Source organism: Ursus maritimus, unplaced genomic scaffold (assembly GCF_017311325.1).
Source record: "Ursus maritimus isolate PB19 unplaced genomic scaffold, ASM1731132v1 scaffold_27, whole genome shotgun sequence".
Lineage (NCBI taxonomy): Eukaryota > Metazoa > Chordata > Mammalia > Carnivora > Ursidae > Ursus > Ursus maritimus.
The window spans coordinates 27,389,304-27,410,395 of record NW_024425230.1 but is presented as its reverse complement, the minus strand read 5'-3'; the positions used below and the strand labels follow the sequence as shown (position 1 = coordinate 27,410,395).

General features: G+C 39.7%; 1 protein-coding gene and 1 non-coding gene across 6 annotated transcripts in view; both read left to right on the top strand.

Moving 5' to 3' along the window:
* SCAPER (S-phase cyclin A associated protein in the ER) overlaps window positions 1-21,092 on the top strand; it is a 527,655-nt gene that overhangs the window by 462,751 nt on the left and 43,812 nt on the right. For all 5 annotated transcript variants that reach the window (XM_040642943.1, XM_040642940.1, XM_040642941.1 and 2 more), the window contains one exon: window positions 3,713-3,868. In XM_040642943.1, the coding sequence (XP_040498877.1) occupies window positions 3,713-3,868 (156 nt within the window). The remainder of the gene's footprint in view (window positions 1-3,712; window positions 3,869-21,092) is intronic.
* LOC121105568 lies at window positions 18,477-18,583 on the top strand. Its single transcript, XR_005838181.1, has one exon. It is a non-coding gene; the product is annotated as a U6 spliceosomal RNA (small nuclear RNA).

Sequence of the window (21,092 nt, the reverse complement as noted above, 5' to 3'; positions counted from 1 at the left end):
GCCAGAGCAGTGATTCAGGACACAAACAGTTTAGAAAAGCATTGGTCAGACTCAGTAGGCACCATTGATGGCCCCCAGTAACCGAAGGAGACCACGCTCAGAAAGGACCACCTGCTCAATAGTGTTCATTATGGTTTGGTTTGGTTTTTCTATGCTGTTTCATTCATTCTGGAAGTCTTTCCTCCTTTCTGGCTATTTCAAGACTAGTACAGGAAATCTGGTTAAGCCATTTTCATCTCAAAACTAGGTGGTTTTAAAGTTTTGTGTGGTCATTATTAGTCTCAAGAATGGTCTGAGAAAATATTTTCCATTCTTGTTTTAAAAACTCATACCTCAGGGGCTCCTGGGTATCTCGGTCTGTTAAGTTCCAACTCTTGGTTTCTGTCCAGGTCATGATCTCAGGGTTCTGAGATTCAAGCCCCACATCAGGCTCCACGCCCAGCTTAACATTCTCTCTCTCCTCCCTCTGCCCCTCCCCCCCAAAACAACAACAGCTCATACCTCAGTAAGGACCCCAAAAAATGCCACGCAAGAGTGTATTTAGTGGAAAGGACACCTTATCAGGAATCAGAAGACCTTAGGATATTGCATCTCTCCTGACTGGACTAGTACTTTACAATCCCTGAGCCTCAGTTTCCTCATCTATCAAGTGGGAATAGTAATACCAACCCCCACACAGTGAATATGGTTTTCTCCTACCCTACAGGTAGGACTATAAATTGATTCAAGGGTTTTTTTAATGTAATGGGCCTATACATATCAAGAATTCTGAAAATCTGCACATTCTTTGGCTCTGTAATTCTACTTCTAGAAAGTAACTTGAAGTCTGGCAAGGATTTGTACACAAAATGTTCATCCCAACATGGTTTATAGTGTCGGATACTGAAAACTACCAGAAGCTCCAAAAATATTCCACTGGTAGAAAATTATTCACCCATTTAAAAAAAATGTTCACATATGCCGTCAGACCTCTAGAATCTAGATCATTTTACAGGAAATACGTAGTTCAAGAAGATATGTACTGTATGGTGACTAACATAAAAAATGTTATTATAAAAAAAAAGAAGATATGGTAAATGACACCACGGGGATATAAGCAGCAAAATTTAGATTTTGGGAAACTATAAAATAAACAACCACGTTTTTTCAACAAATAAATTTGCAAAGGAAGAAAAGAGAGACAGAGGGGTAACAAAGAGATTGAGAAGAGACTTAGGAAGATACAGTAACCAATTATAATGTATGGTTCTTAGTTGGATCCTAATTTTTTAAAAACTATTAAAAATGTTAAGATATTTATGATACTTCTAGAAATTTGAATACTAGTTACTTGATGGTACTAAGGAATTATTGTTACTTTCAGATGTAATGATATTGTGGTTGTTTTTTCAAGTTCTTATTTTTTAGAGATACAAATTAAAACATTTATGAATGAAATTATGTAATGACTTAGACTTGCTTATACATTATGCAAGATAGGTGTGGATGGGTAGGATTGGCCATGGTTGATGGTTATCAGGGTTGGATGATAAATGCATGGGGGTTTGATATCCTAGTCTTTTTTTGTTATGTTAAAACTTTTCAATAATATGGTTTTTAAAGGTTTAAAATGTAATGCTTACAAAGATATTTTTCATGATATAGAAAATGCCTAAAATAGTTGAATAAAATTCAATTTAATGTCAGTCATATAGAGAAAAAAATCAAAAAGAAAAAACAAAAGGAAACATATAAAACTGTGGTTGTCTTTTGTGAAATTATGGGCAACTTTCTGTTTTTTCCTGCTTTTCTTTGCTATATAAATTTTCATAATGAGCCTGTATTACTTTTATAATCATAAAAAGTAAATTTTTACTTTCTATGGTTAGAACTCTTAGAAACTTAACTTGAAATAAGCAAAAAAGGCTAGTAAAGTGACTTCTGTAACTGGAAAGGTAGAGGTTTGGAGCTAGATGCTAAGACTCCAATTATACCATCCAGGCTTTGTCTGTTTTCTCACTTCTACTTGTCTCTTCTTGGCTTCATCCTATAAGCATATATTTGTGTAACAAGTAAGTTGGCTACCAGCAAACCCCAGGTTCATATCTCTCAGTACAGAGAAAAGAGATTCATCCTGTGGTCATCTATTAATCCCACAGAAGATCCTGATTGGTCCTTTTTATGTCATGTACCCATCCTAGAACATGTTATTATGGCCTCGCTAATGAATGCTTTGACTATCATGGAGACATACTAACTTCCGCATTTGTAGGAGAGCACAGTATTTAAGAATCCCACCAGGGCTACATGGAATAGGAGAGGAGAATATGCTGGTTGGACAAAAACCAAAGCTCTATCTGTTCTCATGGGATTGTTAGGATAATTCATTGGGATGATTAATATAAAAACACCTTCTAAATTGAAAAGCTCTGTGCAAATGTAAGAGTCTGTTTTTGAGTCTGATTCTGTTAAATCAGAATATGATAAGATCCTCATTGTGTGCACATGTCAGTCTGTCAGTTTCCTTCATTATAAGAGAGTAAGTCTGGTGGTCATCATTTCATACTTCCCAATTTTAAAACTGTAGGAGGTGTTGAGTAGCCCAGGTGATTATATTTCCTAATATAAGAGGAGAAAGGGACCATTATATTGCACCTTCTAAGTAGTAAACTTGGAAGAAGCTCCAGACATGAATTATTCACCAGATTTTCCTTACTTCTACAAATAGGTGTATTGGTAGATGAATAGTGCTGGGGATTGTAGTGCACTTATAAGTAGAAGCATCAATTCCTTTGCATTTATTGCTAAAAGTTAACATGTTGATTTTCAGAACTACTGTATTCAAAGTCCTGCCCCTTGCATACATGTAAATACAGAAACACTGAATCAGTATAAAATCTAAGCTAAGGCTGATTTGTCTACAAGATCATTTATAGTCTTGAAATACTATTTTCAATAATAGCTGCTTTGCAGACTAATAAAAGAGCTACTATTTTTGGTCCAGTTTAATAAACAGCTCTGGAAAGCTGTTTAATGGGCTGAAAAGATGAAAGTGACTTCCTAAATGTTATTGTCAACTGTCAAGATGGGTACTTTTCATAACAGTAAGCAATTAGATTCTCACTGTTACACTCTTAATGGTGATAGAGTTTTGAAAAATAGAGAACCTACATTAGAAATTTAGGTTGTGATGGGTATTTAAGGAGGGCATGTATTGCATGGAGCACTGGGTGTTATACGCAAATAATGAATCATGGAACATTACATCAAAAACTAAGGATATACTGTATGGTGACTAACATAACATAATAAAAAATTATTATAAAAAAAAGTAATTTAGGTTGTAACAAGAATATATCTGGGTAGCATCATCTTATTTTCTGAATACCTACATTCTAGTGAATTTGGCTCTCTGGTACTTTAAAAAGTATTGCTTTTCAAGAGTGTAGAGGTAATTATAAATCATTTCGACTATTGATAGACTCTTTAGACCACTAAAAATGATCAGATAATCATTTTCACTCATCTTTCTTAAAGAATAGCATCAGAGAATCACTTACAGAAATAGCTAATTATTCAGGACTAAATCTAAGGAAATTATTAGTTGAGATGCTTTACCCAAACCTGTGTTCTTTGCTTGTTGGAGAGGTCTAAGCCTGTGTTTTTAAAACTTATCTTTGAAGATCTTGCCAGCCCATGCAGACTGATAATACATGTTTCTCCCTACATCTAGCTACGTGGTGAACATAGGTCTTATCAACAAGCTTCATGGCTGCTTCCTCTCAGTGCAAGGACCAGTGGATGAGAATCCCAAGATGGCCACATTTCTGCAGCAGGCCACAGAACTCTTACATGGCATGTGCATGCTGTGCTTTGCTGTCACCAGAAGGTAAGACTTCTACTTAATATCAATCTGGACTCAACTTTGGAAACATCTCTTAAATTTTGCCCATCTTGGGGTCATTTCATAGGGATACAAGTGGTCGCTTGGCCTCTTTTCTTCTTTGCCCTACCTTTGTCCTTATTGGTCTCCCATATTGGGACTAGCCTTGTATTTCTTGTTTTTCCCTGGCTACACGCTCCTATCAGACTCTATTTTTTTTTTTTTGTTGGTATCATACAGTTAACTGTCATGGCTGCAAGAGATCTTAGGGGTCATCCAATCCTACTGCCGCTGAAATTCAGAGGAATCAAGTGATTCTCCTTGAGTTAGTGAGTCAATAACAAAGCCTGCACCAGACCAAGCCAGACCCTCAGCGCAATACAGCAAAGCCTCATAGTGTCCATGACTGTGTTCACATGTTTTTATTTACAGCCTCCTAGGTTTGTTTATTTTCCCCCTTTGTCTCTTTCTCCAGGGTACCTTCATGAATAAGGGAAGGGAGCCATCCAAAAACAATAGCTCCCTGAAGTTACATATGACCTATGTGTAGGACAGACAACCCAATCAGGTGGAGGCCTGTGGTGTGGGTAGTGAAAGAATTCACCCAAGGCAGAACAAAGGAGATAAAAGTTTATTGAATATACTTCAGGGGAGCAGCAGGCAGGACAGCAAAGGAGAGACGGTCTGCCACGAGGCAGTGGAGGTGGGGGGGATGTAGGTAAGAAGGGGAAGTGAGGAGGTATGAGAACATATGGAATTTTCCGGTTTTGGTACCTATGCCTGGTTGTAAGTAGCCCATTGGTCAGCTGGGGCTTATGAATATTCTGAGGTGGGTCGCCTAGTGGACCTGTTTGTATTGGGGGGGGGGGTTGGGGGTCATGTGGGCCCTCTACCTTAGTCAGGTTTCTGTTGCTCAAATTGGTTGCCCAAAAGCGGCCTCTACACAACTGCTGGCCTAGTTGGCTTGTTAGACCCTCACCCCATCCTGTGGACTGTCTTCAAAAGCAATAATTCTCTAGGAAGGGCAGAGCAAACCCCCATTATGTTCTTTTCTCTCCCCTCCCAGCAATTAAGAATCATTTGCAATAGTGATTGTGTTTCTGATAGGAATATGACATAGCCTTCAGGCATATTAAGAATATTCAGTAAAATAATTTTCTTACAATTAAATTCTAAGCAGCATTGCATATATTTTTTTGCTGTAGCCCTTTTTATTTATATTTTATATACTTTTCAAACATACCCCAAAGGAAAGAGTACAATAATGAACCCCTATAGTATCCATTGTCCAGCTCCAACTATTATCAATATTTTCCCAGTCTTATTTTATCCCCCCACTTACCCCCTGGGTGTTTGATTTGTTTTGTTGGGTTTTTGTTTTGGGGGAGGGGAGTTATGGCCAGAGCATGTTAAAACAAATTTCAGGTATTCATTTCACTGAAGATACTTCAGCATGCATCTCTGATGCCATTATCACACCTAGCATATAATACTTTATAGAACGATAGAGACAATATCTAAAAATAATATTGTAGTGTACCCGGTCCATGTTCACTTTTCCCCACTGTCTCAGACATCTTTCTACCATAATTTCTTGGAACCAGAATCCAAATTTCAGGTGACATTTGGTTGTTACATCTCTCAAGTCTCTTTTATTCTGTAAAAGTTCCCTTTCCCCTCTGCCTCTTTTTTTATGCCATTGATTTGTTAGAGAAAGAATTATATGTTTTTTTTAAGGATATGTTAAGAAGAAAGTTAAAACTAAAATAAAAGTTAAAAATTTGAAACTTCTGAAGTCTAGCTGCTTAAAGAAATATCCCTCCGTATTCAATGTACACAGAATGCCAGTGACTATGTTCAGAATATTTTAAAAGAGAATTTGCTTTCTACAATGAACTAAGATATTTTTAGTCTGTTATACATATAGGACCCCGAAACCCACCTGTCCTCCCTTATGCTAACCCCCCTTTACCCTCAGTCACACTCTAGGGAGATTAAGACTACCTGAATGTCAGGGAGGCCAAGCACAACCTATATTCAGCGTTCCCTTCTAGAAATGCAGACAGAGCCTGCCTTCTAGGGATTAGATGACAGCTTAGGAAGTGGCTGTTTGTGGGTCCATAACCCGAATGTGCTCAGGTGGTACCACATCAGAGGCTAGCAGCACTAACAGGGCTCCATCCAGGGCATTGGCACCTGCCAACTTGGGGTCTTGCCATGCTGCCCGGCTAGCTCCTGTGCAGTAGCGAGGCTGCTCCCTAGGAGGTATCCTCTCACCCAGGAGACCCCTTCCTACAGTGGTTCTTTGTATACGCAGCACTATAAACCTTCCAGTATCTCAAGTCTTTGTCACCTGTACTCTTTCCTTAAATCCAGACAAATAGCATGCACGTAAGCGTTTCCATATGTGTTTGTTGTACAGTTTGTGGGCTTCAGCTTTCACTTTCACACGGATTAGTCACCTGAAAGCTGTGGAGCTCGAAAGAAGCTTAGAGGTCATTCACAGCACTTGCTTTTATAGGGAAAGCAACTGAGCCAAACTAACGAATTAGGATACAACATTCCTATTGCAGCGCTCTCACCTACACACTTGACTTTGTGTAATTCAAAATGGCAGGAGCATATATTTCATTTCTTTGAAGATTTTCTCAGTTACATATATGGAAAACAGGATCCCCTTCTCTTTAACACACACAGTCATGTCCTCTTCCAATAGACATTGACTGAGCATCTGCCCTGTGCCAGACACCAAGACAGGTACCCAAGACACTGCCCTCAGGGAGCCCAGAGCCTGGTCTGGGGTCAGACTGTAAACTAACAGCTGNNGCAGGAAAGAGTGTTCACAGAGAAGGAAGTAAAGCACTCCCACCGGAGGTCAAGAGAGGTGTCAATGGACTAAATCGTAAAGGACCCAGGAAGACAATAGAGGGAGGAATGTCACACAGAAAAGGGGCATAATACATGCTCTGTGTGTTATAGCAGATGTTATTGCTGTCTTTGGCCCCCCTGGAGGCCACCTGCCAACGGATTCCTGTATTTCTCTCTGCCTGAGGATAGTCTCTGGACAAGTAGCTGTTTGCTACAAGTGCAGGGGAGTTAATACCTCTGGGAGTGACTCTCCAGCAATAAATGGGTGGATTATATCCCAGCTCCACTCATCCTCAGTGAGAGCTCCAAGGTGTTCTGTACAGTCTGTCAGAGGGACGCCCGTGGTAAGCTATGCAGTAACACATCCTTGATCGGCTTTCTCCCTTCCCTCTTTCTGTCCTTGGCTTCCTCACAAGTAAACTGCTTGCACCCATATCCCTGTTTCAGGGTCGGGTTCGGAGGCAACCCAAACCAAGAGCTACAGATACACAAGACCCTGTCTCATGCTCAGTTTGATGTAACTGTGCGGGAGGGTGACTGTGAAGAGGGACGGGAGGTGAAGTATTAAATGAATTCTATAGATGTTAGCTCCACGGAGGCCGACAGAGAGACAAGAGCTTGGCGTGCCGCACTGGAGCTGTGGGAAGTCACGAAGTTGTTTAAGAGAGAGTAACAGGATGAGAGTTCTGTTAAGTGAAAAGGCTAGAAAGGACTGGAATGGCATGAGCCTAGAGGCAGAAGGAATAGTGGAGAGGCTCTTGCAGGAACCAAGTGGGAAATGTTGAGGGCTGTGGGGACAGCGGAAATAGGAGCAAATGCACTGAGAGGATACAGAATAAATGTGAGAGAGATGGCATAGAGGTGGGTGATGTGGGACGTAGAAGGAAGGGAAGAACCTAAAATGGCTCCCAGGTTTCTGACTTGAAATTTGTGAGTGGTAGATGGGATCATCTCCAGATTAGGGAATATAAGTAGTTTTCCATAGAGGAAATAGGCCTAAGGATTATCCAAGCAGACCAATGTTTTTGTGTATATGTATATTGTTTTTATGTGCATATGCAACTGGATTTTAAATAAATCAGTGATTAATGCTTGGTGGTTTTTAAGAATTCTTAATCCATTTTTCCCACTATAATTTCCTTCTCCATCTTCAGTTACTCAGCCAATTTCTATTAGTAGGCCTTGCTACAAAAGCAGATTATTCTAGGGGAAAATAAAAAAAAGGTCCAGGTGTTTCCTGGCTTAATTTGCCTAGGAAATTCTTAGCAGTATCAGTATCAGCCACTTCTGTGAATGAGGTGAAAGAACGATCCCTAATTGCTGCGTTCCTCATCCTTCAGTCTTCAACTTTTCCTGAACACCACCAAACCACAAGAATACAGGGAGTTTTTCCTACCGCTTCAGATTAGTTTGCCTCTAATATTTACAAGACCATTTCAAACTACTTCCCCATTTCTTCATGGAAATTTTATTTGTAAACTATAAACTACAATAGCCTGTTGAAAGCAGTTTGTTACATATGTCAGAGTTTTTCTCTAGAAGGTCACAGCTGTGTCTGGGAAGAAAGGTAGCGTGGCTGTTGTTATATTGGAGTAATTGACATAATGCCTGTTTTGGCTATCAGGACAAGCCAACCAGAGCCAGAAAGTTGAGGAGAGCTTGTTGTCAAAGCTCTTTTATGACCAGCAGGAATAGAAAGACAAAGAGGAGCCAGAGAGGCCTTCAAAAATCGCTTCTTATGAGCTGGCAAGCCCTGAGATAATTAAGTACACTGATTAGCCCAGGGCTTTGGGTAAACACTGCAGTCTGCTGGTGGCCCGGGCTTTGTGACAGTGATTACAGCAGGGCTGCCTTTGCTCTACTCTCCTATTGTGCCCTTAATCTTCTCATTTTTACCTAGGTTTTCTGAAAGACAATTTGGGTGTCAGGGATTATGTTATTAATCTTTGCTTCAGCATGGGGGGAGAAAAGACTGATGATTTTTGTACCAGGCCTGGTTTTGAACTTGCATTTAAGTAAAAATTGAAATTGTGATCTTCTGGTGAAAGGATTGATTTTATGTTAGGATTACTCCAGAATGTGAATCGAAGAACTTTTTGCAAGTTATGATTCTTAATCACTTAAGCAAAATTCAACCCTCTGTAATAGGACTTTCAGAAATGCTTATTTCTTTAGCCTTTACTGTTATCACTTTTCCATTCTTGGTCCTTTAAGTAGCAAAGAGAAAAGGGGATAGTTTTCAAATCTCAGGGCAGCATCTCAACTGCCTTAATTGGCTGAGACTCACGGAGGCCCCCTGAAGGTGCTGACTCCTTAGCTGAACTAATAGGATCAGAACAGTATTGAGTGATTATAAATTGCAGCCAACACAGGCCTTTCACTTAGCAATCATTTCCTAGTCTATAACTGTACTAGGCACTACAGGGAGAGGGCCAGGAAGCAGTGGATCCACAGTGAAAGAGTTCACAGTCCTTACAGCTGCACAGAATAAGGAGAGGAGCTTATAAAACCTAACTAATTCTAACTGGTTGGAGAAGACTGTTCTACATTCTAGAATATATTTACACAAAAAAGAGTTTGTTGTTATATATTTTTTCATATCCATAAACTACACTAACAAAATGGTTCTAGCCAAGGTCCCTGGAAACCTGTGTCATAAAAAGATAAGAATGATTTATAATTTAGCTCATTAACTATGTAGATATAAATGAGTGCTTCTCAAGTGTTTAAGGGTGCTTGAAAACCATTTGTTCAGGCAAAGGTAAACTTTAACTCTGCCTGCCTGAATTATTCACTCATGCATTAAACAAATATTTATGTAGCACTTGCTCTGTGCCAGGCCCTGTGCTGAACTTGGGAGAAAGCAGAAATGACTCAGACATCACTTGTGTCCTGAAGGACCTTGTCAACCAGTAGAGGAAAGAAGACGCATATACCAAGACCCACGGTATAAGGCAGAGAGTGATACGGAGGATAGAAGATAACACATGGAAGCACTTAGCACACCGCCTGGCATGTAGTACGTGCTTAATAAACATAGGCTACTGTTATTACATCATCACTGATGGAGTTAAAAGGAGGGAAAGACCACTCTTAGTTGTAGGAATTAGCGGTTTCCTAGGGCAACTAAAATTTAATATAGGCCTTGAAAGACAGAAGGGGTTGGAACATTTAGAGCTGAGAGGAAGGCAGTTACAGACAACAGCTCAAGCCAAGACATCATGGCAGAGATCTATGAAGAACCAATGGAGTACTTCCTTGAGCTGCATTGTGAGATGTCTGTGGTGGTGATTTTAGTGCCTCCCAGGTTGTTAGGAGGTTCAACTGAGATAACAAATGTAAAAGTACTGTGTGAACTATATAAAATGACTTGCTGAGATGCGGTGGCAGTGGGGTCATCAAGAGCCTCGATCAGAAAGGTGACATGCTAAGAAGCATACTTTGGAGCGTTAATCAAGTATCAAGAATACCTGATGGAGAACATATTAGAGAGGAGGTAGAAAGTGGGAGAGACCATTAACAATCAAGAAGCAAAAGGAATGAAAAAGAATTTTTTAAATCCTCTCTAAGTCTCTTTTTATGTATTATCTCATCAGACTCTGGACGTCATCATCTCTGTCTCATCTCTCTTCCTTCTACCCCAGATCTAATCCATTGTCCCATTTTGTTGACTGGAAGGAATCTTAATGTTACCTTAATCCAGTCTTCTCTTCATGTGTGAATCTCTTCAGTAGCCTCATCCAGTCTATATTTGAATATCTCTTTTGACAGGGAACTCATTACTTACTAAGGGAACTTATTCTGTCACTGCTAAGTTTTAATGAATGCCTAAAAAATCTCTCATACCCATCTGTAACCTGTTTCCCTACTTCTACCTTTTAGAACTAGTCCTAATTGCTCCTTGACAATTTACAGACTCTAATCCTGCTCTTCTCCCCGAACTCTTCTGGGCTCACCCTTCCACATATTTTCCTTTGCTTTTCTTCTCCTTGTTCCAATTACTATGGCTATATTACAAATCACCCCAAAACTTAGTGGCATAAAACAGCCATCTGCTGGGGACTCTGGCTGGCTCAGTATTAGAGCATGCAGCTCTTGATCTCAGGGTCATGAGTTCAAGCCCCACATCGGGGGTAGAGATTACATTAAAAAATCAAATCTTTAAAAAAAAAAAAGCCATCTATTAATCTCACAGACTCTGTGTATCAGGAATTTTGTCACGATACGTAGAGAATGGCTTCTCTTTGTTCCACAATATCCGGGCCTCGACTGGAAGAAGACTAGAAGTTGGAAGGCTGGCAGTTGAAGTCGTCTGAGTACTTATTCACACACATCTGTAGTTCATGTGGCTGTTAGCTGAGGATCTTTCCATCTGGTCACTCTGCAGAAGCGAATTTGGGCTTCCTCACAGCATGGTGCCACGTTCCAAGAAGGAGCATCTTGACAAAGAGCCAGGTAGAAACCATATCACCTTTTACGGGCTAGCCTCAGAAGTTATGCCGCATGACTTCCACTGAATTCTATTCATCAAGACCGTCACAACATCCCCCCAAGTGCTTCCAAGGGAGGAGAAATAGACTTCACCTCTTCATGGGGAATATGAAGGTCCTAGAAGAGCGTATAGGACCAGAAATATTGCCATAGCTGTGTTTGAAAACTATACTCTTCCATGTTCCAGCCTACCCTGAAGATAAATGTGTTTCCAGTATCCTGTTCTCATCTGTCTTCTGTTCTCTCTGCAGTCTCATATCTGGTTTTGTCACCCTGTCTCTTGACATCACTTTTGTTAACTTTTGAACCTTTTGTTGTCATTAGCCACTGTCCCTAGACAAAAGACTTTCTGAGATTGGGAGATAGGGAATGAAGTAAATGTAATAGGAGTCAGCAAGTAAAAGTAAAGGAAGTAACATTTGTTGAGCACCTTTTGTGTGTCCTGGGCTAAATGTTCATTGTAGAGTTATCTTCAGGAGTCCTGCTCAGACCTTCCAAGGGAGCACGGCAGCCTCTAGAGTGATAAGGAGGGGTGACTACATCATGCTTCAGATCTGGAGAGTGAGAAGAGCACAAGAGCAGAAGCTTCTGGGCTGCTTCTGTATTCACAGCTGGGTTCAGCGCTTTCTGAAAGATCTATCCCTGCTAGTAATAAAGACTTAGTTGACTTATAGGGACAGAACAATGACCACTTCATTGCTACAATTCAACTTGTATGTCCACTATGTGCCTAGGACTGTGCCAGAGAAAGGGAGCTTTCTGGACCGTACCCCACAGGACCAAAGTTTAGGGGCAGCCTTCAGTGACTGACCACTCCCAGAGGGGATAGGGTCTGATGAAGGCAGACTGTCAGTACATGTGGTGTAGGCTCACCAGGTTTAGAGCAGCAGAATATATCCAGGATACACTTTCAGTTGGACTCCCAGTGGCTCTAGGACTTTGGAGGGCAGGATCTCAAGAAGAAAACCTTTGTGTAGGGTTGTGTTGAAGAGCACAGGTTTGGGAGTCAGAAAAACGTGGTTGCAGTTGCTGCTCTCCTAACTCTGGGACCAGTGGCAGACATAGCTTCTCAAAGCCTGTTTCCTCACATTGTAAAAGTGAATCCGATAATTCCTCCCTCACAGGCTTAGATAAGGAAGGGGCAAATGGGAACTAACACATCTGTCTCTTGCCTAAGTTGCTGTTTTTAATATATGTTTATTGTACCCCATCTTTTTCCAAACAGATTTGAGAGAGATTACAGTATATGTGTTTTTTTTTTTTAATGAAAAGAATTAGAACAAAAGAAAATAGGAAAAAGTAAATCAAGGCAGGAGCAGGTGAAGTTAAGGCACAGATCATATTCACAACAAAGCCCTGATGGAATTCCTTTTGGAATTCCTGCTGGCAGTTTCTACCAAGAAGTTATATTTAATATGTCATATTCTAAAGCTCATTGGCTTTCACCCAAAGTTGGCTGTTCCTCTTCACTACCTTATTCTGCTCATGATTCCTGTCATCTCACCAGATTTTAAGACCTAAAACCTTAGTTATCTCTAACTTCTGTCTCCCAGAATCCTTTTCAGTCCTATCCGATATAATCAAAGGGATGCTTGCCTCAGAAATATGAGATGGAACCTACTAGTTATACCTCTTACTTAATATTTGTCTACAGCTAATTCATTAGTTCTCTTGTCCTGTGTATTTGTTTTATGTCTTCAACTAAGAAGATTTCCCTAAGGAAAGATACTAAATGTCCTAGCAGTTCCCCTTGAGGCACCTAGCACCAGCCAAAAACAAAATAAAAAGGAAATAGCTTATGACTGGCAGAGTTGGCAAACACCAGTGTGTATCATTAACCTACACCAGGGCCCCATTTCCTGTGCCTGCTCTTCACATAGGAAGAAGGGCTGCCCACATCTCGTGTTGTTCTTCCTCTGAGGTAAGAAGGAGATGTCCGAGGCCCTCATTCCTTGGCCAGGAATGAGACTAATTCTTCCTGACTTCCTTCCATTGTTTTATTTATTCATTCTTTTATTTATTCTTTATTCATTCATGTATTTCTTTATTCTTTGTTCATTCATTTATTTATTCCTTATTCATTACTAGTTATTGAGCAGTTGAATGTGCCAGACATTTGTCCAGGCGTTAGGGATGTAGTAGTAAACAAAATGCCTACACTTATGGAACTACAATCTAACAGGAGAAAAAGACAATAAACCAATAAACAAATTAGGTAATATGAGTTAGTGATGGCAATATGAGAAAATAAAGCAGGGTAATATAGCACAGTGGCTTGGAGATGGAGTGGTTAGGGAAGGCCTCTCTGGCGAAATGACGCTGAAGCTAAGGAATCAACCATGTAAAGATCCAAGGGAAGAATATTGTAGTTGAGAAGAATGCTAAGTTGATGACTCCCAAATATCTGAGGTGGGTGTGTTCCAGAAACAGAGAAGGCAGAATACTAGAATGTGATGAGCAAGAAAGAAAGTGCTAGATGAAGGCAGAGAAGTAAGGGCCAGGAGATGAGGACAGAGAGAGTAGAAGTTTGGGTTTTATTCTATGTATGATGCCATGTGAGGATTTTAAGCCAGAGAGTGGCATGATCTGATTACTTAAAAAGTGAAAAGAGCATCTGTTTACTCTGTGAGGAATGGATTAGAGGTGCAAGAAGGGAAGCAGGAAAGATTGGTTAGGAGGCTAATGCAGTCATTGTGCAGCCCCGATATGACAGTTTTTCCTTTCAGTTACTCACCCAGCAGAAGCAATTGTCTTCATTTGGACACGCAGCAGAGCCTCTGGCAGAGCTCCTTCAGCCTCACTGCCAAAGTCTGAAGATAGGAGAAGCCAAAACATCAGCAAAATTAGCCAAAATCAGCACAAGGCCCTTGGCTACTCACAGTGACTATGAGAAAGCTGAAGTTAGGGGGTCAGAAGTGTCCCATCGGAGAGGCCTGTTTGGACAGCAGCCCTAGCCCACAGTTCCAAGATCCAGAACTAGATCCTGTCATCAGTCACTCAGAGCTGCTTGCATGCTCACCTCCTGGTCTCCTCCCTGACACTTCTTCCTTCCACGTTGAGTTGTCCCAGACTATCTGGAGGCCATCACCTCTGTATCTACCACTTGCTTGGGCCTCTGTTCAGACCTCTGCCAGAGCCCAGTTTCTTCTTAGTGGCCTCACCCTCTACTTCCTGTTCCCATTGGTGCCCCCCTGGTCTTCCTCTTTCTCCAGCCTCTTCCAGGTTATCAATCCCAAACAGCAGGAGTGTCCTTCTCTTTTCATCATCTATCATTTCTCTAACCAGAAAGGTTTCCTTCTCAGAAGTTCCTCTTTGAGTTCAACTAAAACTCATCATCAGGCACTTTGGAAATCCTCCCAAATATTAGCCAGCCTCACCCTACTTGATAATCTTACTCTTTAAGTGTCCCTATATTTTTTCTCTTCTCTAACCCAATGTCCAGATATCTTATTATGCTTACACGTACATCTTTCCCACCTTCAGTTTTCTCTTCCCCTTACATCTCCGCTAAGTCATCCACATTCCCTTCGTGGAGCTCCAAATTAGATCTGCATCAAACAAGCTATAGGGTGTGAGGGGGTGGGGGTGGGAGGGGGTGGGTGTGGGTGCGTGTGCGTGCACATGTGTGTGTGTATGTGCAGGAGAGGATAATTTTCGAAGTAGATTCACAGCTGTTAACAACATCCCAGCACTGAACAGAATCTTACACATCGTTGTGTTCCATGCCCAGCTGAGGTTTGAGTACCCTCTGCCATTTGAGTGGATGTGACGCTCCGCTTTTTCCAGAATAGGGAAGAATGTAATACCTTACCAATATCCCATTTAATTTTGGGGTGTTCTAATTCTTAGAAGGATTTTCATAAGTTTATCTGTTTTCAGGTAATGTCTCTTCTCTGGGGTCATAAATAACAATATAATACCTCTTCAGTTTGAAAATAACCTTTCTGGCCTCCAGTTCTGAGATAAATTTCCCAATTCCTTCAAATGTTCCTCAGATGACATTGTTTCCAGATACTTATACCACACAAGTCACTTTTCTAGGGAACTTTCTAATACATCAGTGTCCTGAATGTAGTATGGCACCCAGTGCTGGAGCCAATGCTTCCAGGGTAGTGGAGCGGGACTGAACATTTCTAGTTATGTACATTGTGTTCCTGTTAATTCAGTCAAAATTGAATTATATTCATTGGTGAACAAGCAACTGTCTCTCCTCATTTGAACTGTTAGGCAGCTAATTTGCTAAGCCTTTTTCCCCACTTACCACTGAGAGCTGTATTCCAATCCCCTGTAACATACCATCTTCCCATTCCAAATATATGCGGTTAGTTTTTATAAAAATCTAAAAATAGGGTTTAATAGTCATTTCTATAAATTTCATCCTTCTTTCCAAAGTTCTCATTTATTTTTAGTTAGACTTTTTTATTGATTACTTCCTTCTCCTTGAAACTATCTTCAATTTGCTTCTAGGACATCACACTTTACTGGTTTTCCTCCTACCCCATTGGTTTCTATTTTTTAGTTTCCTTTGCTGATTTCTTCTTCTCTCCCCAATTTCTGAATGTTTGAGTATCCCAAGGTTCAATCCTCAAACCACTATCTATGCTCACTTACTGGATAGGCTCCTGGCTTTAAATACCATGTATGTGTTGATGACTCCCAAGTACCTCAAGCCCAACCACTCCTCTGACCTTAGGCTTGTATATTTATTCAGTCATTCAGCAAATGTTTATTGAGTGGCTACTATGTTAGACCACTGTTCTAAGCCCTGGGGACAAAACTGACAAAAATAGCTATCCTTGGAAAGCTCATTTATTCAATTTCCAATTCATTATCTCCACTTACACGTCTAATAGGCATCTTGAATTTAACACGTTTAAGACTGAACTCCTGGTTTTCTTCTCCAGTCATACTCTATCCACTGTCTTCCGCATTTCTATAAATGGCAGCCACATTCTTCCAATTATTCAGGCCAAAATCCACTGAGACATTTTTCACTCCTCTTTCTCTCACATCTACATCCAATCTATCAGGAAATCCTGTTGGCTTTCCCATCTGAAGATTTTCAAAATCCACCCACTTCTCACCACATGCATAGCTACCAGCCTGGTTCATCCACCATGACCTCTTGCTTGGATAATTCAAAGAGCCTCCCTGCCTCTGCCTTGGCTCTTCTAAAAGCTTTTCAACCAATTAGCTATAGTGATTATTTTTAAACCTAAGTCAGATATATCACTCCTCTGCTCAGAACCTTGCAATGATTTTCCTTCTTATTCAGTGAAATCCTCATAATGTCCTTGTAGTGGTCTGTAAGACCCTACCTGATCTTCTTCCTGGCCTCTCTGATCCCATCTCCTAATGTTCTTCCACTCACTCAGTCTGCTGTACTCACACTGGCCTTGCTGTTTCTTGAACATGTCCTGCATGTTCCTGACTCCAAGACTTGAGATTTGCTGTTTTTCTGTAAAAAACACCCTGGCCCCAGATATCCTCATGGCTTCCTCCTTCACTTTCTGTAAAACTCTGCTTACTTAACATAGAAAGAGCTTCCCCTGGGGCGCCTGGTTGGCTCAGTCGTTACTAAGCGTCTGCTTCGGCTCAGGTCATGATCCCAGGGTCCTGGGATCGAGCCCCATGTCGGGCTCCCTGCTCGGTGGGGAGCTTGCTTCTCCCTCTCCCGCTTCCCTGCTTGTGTTCTCTCTCTCGCTGTCTCCCTCTGTCAAAAAAATAAATAAAATCTTTAAAAAAAAAAAAAAGAAAGAAAGAAAGAAAGAGCTTCTCCTCTGCCCCACCCTTCCCTCCCACTCATGCTCGATCTCTCTCTCCCTCTCCTCTCAAATAAATAAATAAATAAAATCTTAAAAAAAAAAAACCTAACTATATAACTTAAGGAACTAGAGAAAGAAGAACAAACTAAACTCAAAGCTAGCAGAGGAGGGAAATAATAAAGATTATAGCAGAGATCAATGAAATAGAGAATGAATTAACAATAGAGAAAATTAATGAAACCAAAGTTTGAATTTTTTGAAAAGAGCAACAGAATTGACAAAACCTTCAACTAGATGAACTAAAAAAAGAAAAGAATCAATACTAATAAATCAATACTAATAAAATAGTATTACACATTCACCTACGTCTTCATCCCTTGCCATGTCCGCTGCTTCTCTGTAGCACTTTGCATACCTGACATACTGTATATTACACATATTGTTTTTTGTTCCTAATGTCTTCCTGCACTAAAATGTAAGCTTTATCAGGAAAAGGGCATAGATTTTACTGCTGAATCCTAGTGCCTTGAGTAGTGCTTGTCATAGAGTAGGTCCTCAATAAATATTTGTTGAATAAATGTGTGAATTGTGAATAACTAGTCCCATCGTGATAGGCAGAATAATGCCTCTCCTGAACACCACCCAGAAAAAACAAAATACACATTCTTCTCAAGTGCACATGGGACATGTTCCAGGATAGACCAGCTGTTAGGCCAAAGATGAAGTCTCAGGAGATTTAAAAAGATAGATACCATTTAAAGTATCTTCTCCAACTATAACAGGATAAAGTTAGAAATCAATAACAGAAGTAAAACTAAAAAATCCACAAAGTTGTGGAAATCAAACAACACATTCTTAAACAACAGTGGATCAAGGAAAAAATCACAAGGGAAATTAGAAAATAATTAATGATGAATGAAAATAAAAACACAATATATCAAAACTTACAAGACACAGTAAAAGCACTGCTGAGGGGGAAGTATATAGCTATAAACATTACATTAAAAAGGAAATATCTCAAATCAACAACCTAACTATACAGGGGCACCCGGGTGGCTCGGTTAAGAGTCTGCCTTTGGCTCAGGTCATGATCTCAGGGTCCTGAGATGGAGCCCCACATCAGACTCCTTACTGAGCATGGAGTCTGCCTCTCCCTCCTCCTCTGCCCCACCCTTCCCTCCCACTCATGCTCGATCTCTCTCTCCCTCTCCTCTCAAATAAATAAATAAAATCTTAAAAAAAAAAAACCTAACTATATAACTTAAGGAACTAGAGAAAGAAGAACAAACTAAACTCAAAGCTAGCAGAGGAGGGAAATAATAAAGATTATAGCAGAGATCAATGAAATAGAGAATGAATTAACAATAGAGAAAATTAATGAAACCAAAGTTTGAATTTTTTGAAAAGAGCAACAGAATTGACAAAACCTTCAACTAGATGAACTAAAAAAAGAGAAGAATCAAATTACTAAACTCAGAAATGAAAATGGGATGCTCACTTGGCAGCACATATACTAAAACTGGAACAATACAGAGGGGATTAGTATGGGCCTCTGCGTGAGGATGAGACTCAAATTCTTGAGGTGTTCCGTATTTTCTATAGTTATAATCTACTTGAAATTTATTAAGAGAGTAGATTTTAAGCATTCTACTACCAAAAAAAAAGATAACTATGTGAAGTAAATGGATGTATTATCTTGATTGTGAGAATCATTTCACAATGTATCCATATATCAAATCATCATTTTGTACACTTTAAATAAGTTATAATTTTGTTTGTCAATTATACCTCAATAAAGGTGAGGGAAGAAAAGAAAGTAGGAACATTACTATCAATTCTACAGAAATAAAAAGGATTATAAGAGAGTGCTATTAACAATGTGTGCCAACAAATTGGATAACCTAGATGAAGTGGATAAATTTCTAGAAACAAAATACCTGTGGAGACTAAATCAGAAAGAAATAGAAAATCTGAATAGACTTATAGAACTAGTAAGGAGATTGAATCAGTAATCAAAAATGTTCAAAGGAAAGCCCTGGACCTGATAGCTTCAGTTGTGAATTCTACCAAACACTTAAAGAACTAACACCAATCCTTCTCAAGCTTTGCTCAAAAATTGAAGGGGAGGGAATACTTTGTAACTCATTCTATGAAGCCAGCATTACCCTGAAACCAAAGCCAGGCAAAGACACTACAAGAAGAGAAAATTATGCACGGATATCCCTGATGAACATTGATGTAAAAATGTTCAACAAAACTACCAAGCCTAATTTAGCAGGCATAGTAAAAGGATTATACATCATAACCAACTGGGATTTATTCCTGCAATGCAAAAATGGTTCAGCACATGAACATTAGTCATTGTAATTAGACCACATTAACAGAATGATGGAAGCAAAAATCCATGATCATTTCAATTGATACAGAAAAAGCGTTTGACAAATTCAACACACTGTCTTTTTTTTTTTAAGATTTTATTTTTATTTTTTTGAAGAGTTAGAGACAGCCAGAGAGAGAGGGAACACAAGCAGGGGGAGTGGGAGAGGAAGAAGCAGGCTCCCAGCGGAGGAGCCTGATGTGGGGCTCGATCCCATAACACTGGGATCATGCCCTGAGCCGAAGGCAGACGCTTAACGACTGCACCACCCAGGCGCCCTGCAACAAATTTTCATTATAAAAACACTTGAGGCGCCTGGGTGGCTCAGTCAGTTAAGCATCCAACTTGCTTTCAGCTCAGGTCATGATCTCAGGGTTGTAAGATCAAGTCCTACATCAGGCTCTGTGGTCAGAGCAGAGTCTGTTTGAGAGATTCTCTATCTCCCTCTCCCTCCCCTTTTGTTTCTCCCCCTGCTCATGCACATGCACACATTCTCTCTCTCCCTCTCAAATAAATAAATAAAATCTTTTTTTAAACATTTAAAAAACACTCAAAAAACTCAGAAGTACCTCCATGTAATAAAAACCATACATGCAAATCCCACAGGGAACATCATAGTGATGGTGAAAGACTAGAAGCTTTTCCTTTAAGGTCAGGAACAAGGCAAGGATGCCCACTTCCTCCATTTCAACTCAACATAGTACTGGAATTTCTAGCCAAAGCAATAAGGCAAGAAAAAGAAATAAAAGGCATCCAAATCAGAAGTGAACTAGTAGAATTATCTCTGTTTGCAAATGATATGATCTTACATAAAACCCTAAAGATTTCACACACACACACAAAAAAAAAGAAAAACCTGTTAAAACTAGTAAACAAATTCTGCAAAGTAGCAGAATACAAAGTCAACTCACAAAAAGCATTTGCATTTTTATACATTAACAATGAACAATCTCAAAAAGGAAATTATGAAAACAAATCCATTCACAATAGCATCAAAAAAATCAAATATTTAGCAATTAATTTAACGAAGAAAGTGAAAGCCTTATACAGTGAAAAGTACAAAACATTGCCAAAAGAAATTAAAGAAGGTATAAATAATTGGAAACACATTCCATGTTCATGGATTAGAAGACAATATTGTTAAGAAGTCATTACTTCCCAAAGCAATCTATAGATTTTATGTAATCTCTAGCAAAATCTCAAAAACTTTTTTTGCAGAAATAGAAAAAATGATCCTAAAATTCATATGGAATCTCAAGGGACCCCAGATAGACAAAACAATCTTGAAAAAGAAGAACAAAGCTGGAAGACTCACATTTCCTGGTATCAAAACTTATCTCAAAGCCATAGTAATCAAAACAGTGTGATACTGGCATATAGACATATATAACAACAGAACAGAATAGAGAGCCCAGAAATAAACCATCATATGTATGAACAAATGATTTTTGACAAGGGTGCAAAGACCATTGAATGGGAAAGCACAATCTCTTCAACAAGTGGTGCTGGGGAAACTGGACATCCACATGCAAAAGAATGAAGGTGGACATTTTTCAAACACTCAGAATGCTCAAAGACCTAAAACTATTAAACTCAGAAGAAAATGGAGCAGAAGCTTCAGAACATGGGATTTGGCAATGATTTCTTGCACAGGACACCAGAGACATAGGCAGTAAAAGAAAAAGTAGACAAATTGGACCACATGAAAATTTTTTAAATTTATGCATCA